The following is a 5,767-nucleotide window of genomic DNA, read 5'->3' as shown; positions in this document are numbered from 1 at the left end:
GGCGGTGCTGCCCGCCCCTCCCAGCGAGCACGCCGGCCACCCCCTCCGAAGGGCGGAGCCCCTCTGGGTGCCTGAAGCCGTGTACCAGAACATTCCTCCCCCCTTACCTCCGAAGAAATACGCTCTGAGCACTTTGTCAGGATCAGAGAATAACTCGGCAGTGGATGTAAAATCACCGGAAGCGTTGCAAAATAGTCCATTAAGGCAAACAGGTGCACCTTCAAAATCTGCATCAGAAGCAAGCGTAGTCCCAGCTGAACAAAGGCTTAAAGAGCCCTTTCCAGGGAACGAAGTGTTCGTTCATAAACCGGATTCTCCACCTCGCTTATCAGTTAATGAGTTCTGGACTGTGTCTGAGAACATGCTAAAGAAAGGATCCCGTCACACGGGACCCAGCCCTGGCTATGCGGATGGGAATGACAGCGTGTCCCTAACCACTTACTTCTCGGTAGACAGCTGCATGACTGACACCTACAGGCTCAAGTACCACCAGAGGCCCAAGCTGTATTTTACAGAGAGTGGAAGCTTCCACAAGGAGAAGCATCCTCCAGCAGCTGGAGTAGATCTGAATGCCGCATACCCTGCCACTCTTGAGCCCAGGCATCCCATCCCCGAACAGAGGTACAAGGCAAATGCAGAAGGAATACACTGCAGTAGATAGGTTCTTCAAGAAAGCCACACCTGGATCTGACTTGGGCATTTCATGTAGTCTGTAAAGGGTCACAACCTTGAGCGTGTGTGTGTGTGTGTGTGTGTGTGATAACCAGGTACCCAGCTGACTGCACTTTGCTTGGGAGTTGTGACTGTTCAAATGAATATGCAAATAGAAGTGAACAGAGGAGAAGAGGTGCTAACTTGTGGTTCCTTTGATTTGTTACTCTAGTTGCCTTAATGCTTACCTCTGTTACTCAGCTTGTCTTCTACAGTTTGTATTCAGTGTGGTCCCTTGAGGAGTGCACACCTTGCAGCAGCGGGATTGGCTGGATGTTACTGATTGTGTAAGAAGATCTAGTTAGCTGCAGTGTAAGAATTGTTCCTTCAGACTGTGGTCACTACGTTCTCAGACTAACAAAAGGGATAAACATGCTACCACAACTAATGCAGTACCTGTAGTCATAATAGAGCAGTATTTGTCCTCAGAGGTAGCACGAGGTGACACGGTTTTTTCAACTGATGTCTCTCAGAGTCTGTGCTTTCACAAACCTTCAAGTGTCTTTAATGCAAGTTTACCCAGAGGATTTATTTTTTATTTGAAAAGCCTTAATAATAATAATAATTCTTTAAAACCTGTTCTTGTTTGCAAGTGTTAAATGAGACTTTCAAAGGGAATTGAAGTAAACTGCAGTAATACTGTCCTGTTAATACCCCTGCTCTTAGTGTACGTTTTTAAGCACATTTATCAGATTTGTTCACCCTTTAAGCTATATACTTTACCTTATTAAATTTAACTTCATAAGTTACAAACCAGTATAACAGAATAGGATGCTAATTTTAAATACAGACTTATCGTGAAACTACGAAAGATTAATTTTATAACATTTTAGAAGTAATTACTGCTTATGTTCAGTTCTGACTTATTCTACAATTGCATGCAAAGTCAATGCTGCTATTTATTAAACTCCCCTTTTTTATTCAGCTTGACATTTTGGTTCATGGGGATCACACATTTGTTTGGTTTTTTTTTTACTAACATGTTTTCCCATTTGGAACAGTCCTACATATGGAAATGGTCTGCATTAGCAGATCAGGCTGAATGTGCAGCCATTCAGACTGGTGGCTAAGGGGCCATGGGAAGAAGTTGTTCCTCTTTCTCTGCTCCGTCCCTCAGCCTCCAGTTTTGGCAGCTCTGGAATTTACCTTGTCTTTTGTTAACCTGACCTAATCTCTGTAACAAGGAGGAAGATTTATTTGGCTTTTATTTGGTTAGTTAAATCAGTGCACAGAACCATCTAGTGAGTGCTGAGGCAGCGTCAGCAAAGCCTGACACAACCCAAAAAGGCAAAATTTTTCTATTATTCACATTAGAGTGTTAACTTGTGGTGCTGCTGATTACACCTAAACATCAATGCCTTTTATTTATTAAAATAATGCAAGAAGGTAAAATATGCATAATAAACATTCTTACTTGCACTGTTAGTCAGGAAGACTTTTTTTTTTTATGTGTATAACCTTATGTACATGTGTTTTAGTGCTTCAACCAAATGATGGCAATTGTTTAGCACAATGATCCAAGGTAAACATTTAAACAGTAGTTTTGGTTATTCTGCAGCAAGGTCAGGTTTTTTTCCTTTTAAATGACATGTACCTTACAGTAGAACTGGAACATTATATATATGCAACAAACCAGGTATCTCAGATTAACGTTCTTTCTACCTTGATCAAAATTTGTTGTAGCACTTGGGGAAAAAAAATTAATTCTAGAATTTATAGTGAAAATACTATGCATGTTTATGTATGGCTGCTAGTAAACAGCAACTTAAACAATGATCCTTTTGTAAGAAAATCAGTTGAATACAGAAGAACGCTAAAAAAGAACTTGAGTGATTCCTACTGTAATATTTTTGAGAGATTTCAGAACCTGTAAATTAAACTTTTCTAGTTCATCTAGCCATGTTACATAATACACAGAGCCAGTTAAGTACAACTGTCCCCTAATACCTGTGTAAAAACGAAGATTATTGGAATTTGTAAATAATGTATAATTTGTAAAATGTTTTGCAAAAAAGAAAAAAAAATCTTGTATTTGAAATGACAGTATTTTTATGTATGGATAGCACAGCAACAACTGTGAATGATGTTAGAACACTTATTTTTAAACATGCATAGCAATGTTGATACTTCTGTACCAGGAGCAATATGAATGCCTCTTACTGATACCAATGAACTCTGCTCCCAGTAAGCACAACTGGTAAACTCCTCTCTAAAGTAGCTGCAGTAACTTAGGTGTACTTCAGTCTCCTCGCTTAGCTTGAAACAATCTTATCAGACAACTTTCTCTGTGTTTACCAGGTATTTAATGATTAAATAGACAGCTAATCAAGGCACCTTCATTTTTATATTTGACTCTGCACTCCATGTATGTATGTAATATTTGCTAACTAATATGTGATAACTTGTTTTAACTTACCTAGGGTGCCTATTTATTTTTTTATAAATGTCCCCCTCGAGCTATAGATTTGTATAAGAGCCTAGACAATTTTTGTAACAGTAAAGATATTAACAAGTCTTGTAATTAATATATTTTTCAGTCTTTAGAATTATTTTCCTGCAAAGTTCTGCTTGTTCAAAATACCAAGATAAAAATTTAAAATCTTTGCTGTCTGTTCTTTTTGTGTTCCACGTTTAAAAAAAAAAGAAAAAGTTGGCTTTCCAGAACTACATTTTTAAAGCGACAGATAATGCTGCTAGTGATGGTTGGAGGTTTTTGTGGAGATGGGGTTTTGAACAGTACTCTTTTGAACAGTAAAATTAATCTTCTGAACTATTTTATAAAGCTGTTAAATAGATTAAACTTTTAAAGTAGCTATGAAATGCATAAAGCAATTTTTATACCACAGTCCCACAGACTGGGTGACAAGTGATTGACCAACACATGAGCTACCTTACTATCTTTACTAGGGATAAGCAAAAGTTGCTGGGATCTGTGTACTCTGGAGCCTCCAGAGTATGTGCCTATGGAATAGCTTGAGCCCAGTGCAGCACAAGCCTGCACTTTGTTAGCTCTTAAGTTTTCTGAGATAAGCAAAACCTTTCGTGTCAGATCTAGCTGAAGGAGAAAACTAACTTAGTGGAAGATGCCTTAAAATTCAACTTTCTAAGCCTTAATAGCCATTAAATCTCACCTGTCTTCCTTATCAAAAGAGAACTGGAGCAACATTACAGTCCTTTCCTGATAGGCTCTTCCCTGCAGCTTTCACTTGCGATACCACGCCAGAAGGGGAGGAAACAAAAGGTAGTGAATGCAGTGAACTTGTCTCTTTAATGGCCCCATTTGAAAAACTAGAACCCCCCTTCTTCTGTTTGTGAGAATGCAATCATAGTTCAGGGCTCCTGTGCACCTTGAGTCAAGATCTCTGAAGTCACTGATCTCACAGGTACCAGCAGCCAAGATCATAAATGCAGGTCTGACACATGAAACAAACCACTGCCAATAGCAAAATTGTCTCAACAATCAAAGAAAAATAAAAGGAAAGAGCTTATGTCCACTTTTGCATCCCAAATCCTATTTAACATGATCCTGGCCCATTTTCTTTTAATGTGTGGGAAGACACTGAACCACTCTGCACTTCCAAGTCTCTCCAATCTAGTTATTTTGTTAAATGTATTCCTGGGAAAAAATACCAACCAAGCATGGATTGTACTTCTCAGGACTAGAAATTAGTATTCCCAAGGGAAAAATACCAAAGAAAACTGAACCCCCTTCATCCATAGCTGGAAGACTCTCTTCCCCCAACCCTCCCCCGGCAAAAAGCTCCATCTATGTGCTCAGCTTCTGTTTCTTTCTCCAACGACTGCAAGAGCCTCGTGCCTGTAACACGGGTTTGAAAGTCTCCCTCTCGTGTGACAGAGGAAATTGATGTTGAAACCTTTTAATTATCTATTACTGTCTACTTTATAGCCATCCATGGAAGGTGAGGAGGAGGGTTCTTTATGTGTCATCTGCCAGTGACTCAAGGCTGCTCTTGTCAGCTCCTCCTAAGCATTTTCTAGCAAGGAGATCAGAACCAGATTTATCTTAATCAGTAAGTGAGGACAGGACACTGCTGCTGGGTTAAACACGGGCATGTTTATACATGCATGTATTTATATGTATAAATATTGAGCCTGAGCAGGCGCAGGAACTGCCAAAGGTAAAGAAAGAAGAAAGACATCATACAAAACCAACCAGCCTCAACCCATCAGAATTAACTTTTTGGAAGTAAAACAGCTGGCTAAGCTTCATCTGTTGAAGGAACAGATGATGCTCTAACTTCAGTGTACACAAGAGCTGGGTTTTATTCTCAGCCACTCTGCAGGGCGTCCTTTCAGTAGATTTTACTCAAACAGTGCATACTTCCATTTCTGCACAGGAAGCCTTTAGGTACTAATCACAAAAGCACAGTCAGTCTGCCTTACGTGACCTTTAAGGCACAGTTTAGGACACACAAACAAGATACAGGTAAAACCTGAACAGTAACACTTGTGACACACAGAGATCTCTTAAGATACAGTGTATAAAAATGTGCCTCCTCCATAGAGACTCCACTAGAGTCTTGTCCCCAGTTGTTTATCGCGCACAAATGGTCCTCCTCTTCCACCGCCTGTGTTCATAAGGTGCGGAATAGGTGAGAATTCCCTTGGTGGGAATGGCCCTACAGGGAACAGAAAAGGTCTAGTTACGCTCATAGTGCTGCACAGCCCTTCGGAAGATACTGACCTGTAAGGAGCATCAACCACACCTCCCGAACAGAGAGCGGATAATAAATCTCGCAAACAATTAAATAAAGCTGAGGGTGGCTTGGAATTAGTTTCCAGATTCCTGAGAGGCATTTGTGCTTCCGAGGCCTTCTGAGGCGGGGCTGTGGGAATGCCAAGGCTGTTCCCGGGGCCCACTCCTGAAGCGCAGCCTTCCCTCCACGGGGCACAGCCTGTCGGGGCTTCCCGACCGACTGACAGACCGACCGACAGACCGCCCATCCCCGAACGCCGCCCCTCACCTGGGCCGCGCCCTCAGGGCAGCAGGTAGATAAGCAGGAAAAGTGCCAGGTCGAAGAGGATGAAGAGCCAC

General features: G+C 41.1%; 1 protein-coding gene and 1 long non-coding RNA gene across 2 annotated transcripts in view; one reads left to right on the top strand and one right to left on the bottom strand.

Annotated features, from left to right (window-relative positions):
- USP53 (ubiquitin specific peptidase 53) overlaps window positions 1-3,315 on the top strand; it is a 29,770-nt gene extending 26,455 nt beyond the window's left edge. The window contains exon 17 of the mRNA XM_017732964.1: window positions 2-3,315. Coding sequence (XP_017588453.1) covers window positions 2-661 — 660 coding nt within the window. The 3' untranslated portion in view covers window positions 662-3,315. The remainder of the gene's footprint in view (window position 1) is intronic.
- A 1,451-nt stretch (window positions 3,316-4,766) lies between these two features.
- Window positions 4,767-5,767, bottom strand: LOC108446145. Its single transcript, XR_001861267.1, has 2 exons — window positions 5,697-5,767; window positions 4,767-5,351 (listed from the first exon to the last, which is right to left on the bottom strand). It is a non-coding gene; the product is annotated as an uncharacterized LOC108446145 (long non-coding RNA).

The sequence above is a fragment of the Corvus brachyrhynchos genome, unplaced genomic scaffold (assembly GCF_000691975.1).
Source record: "Corvus brachyrhynchos isolate BGI_N302 unplaced genomic scaffold, ASM69197v1 scaffold20, whole genome shotgun sequence".
NCBI classification, from domain to species: domain Eukaryota; kingdom Metazoa; phylum Chordata; class Aves; order Passeriformes; family Corvidae; genus Corvus; species Corvus brachyrhynchos.
The sequence above is the reverse complement of the archived record's forward strand: the minus strand, read 5'-3'. Positions and strand labels throughout refer to the sequence as shown.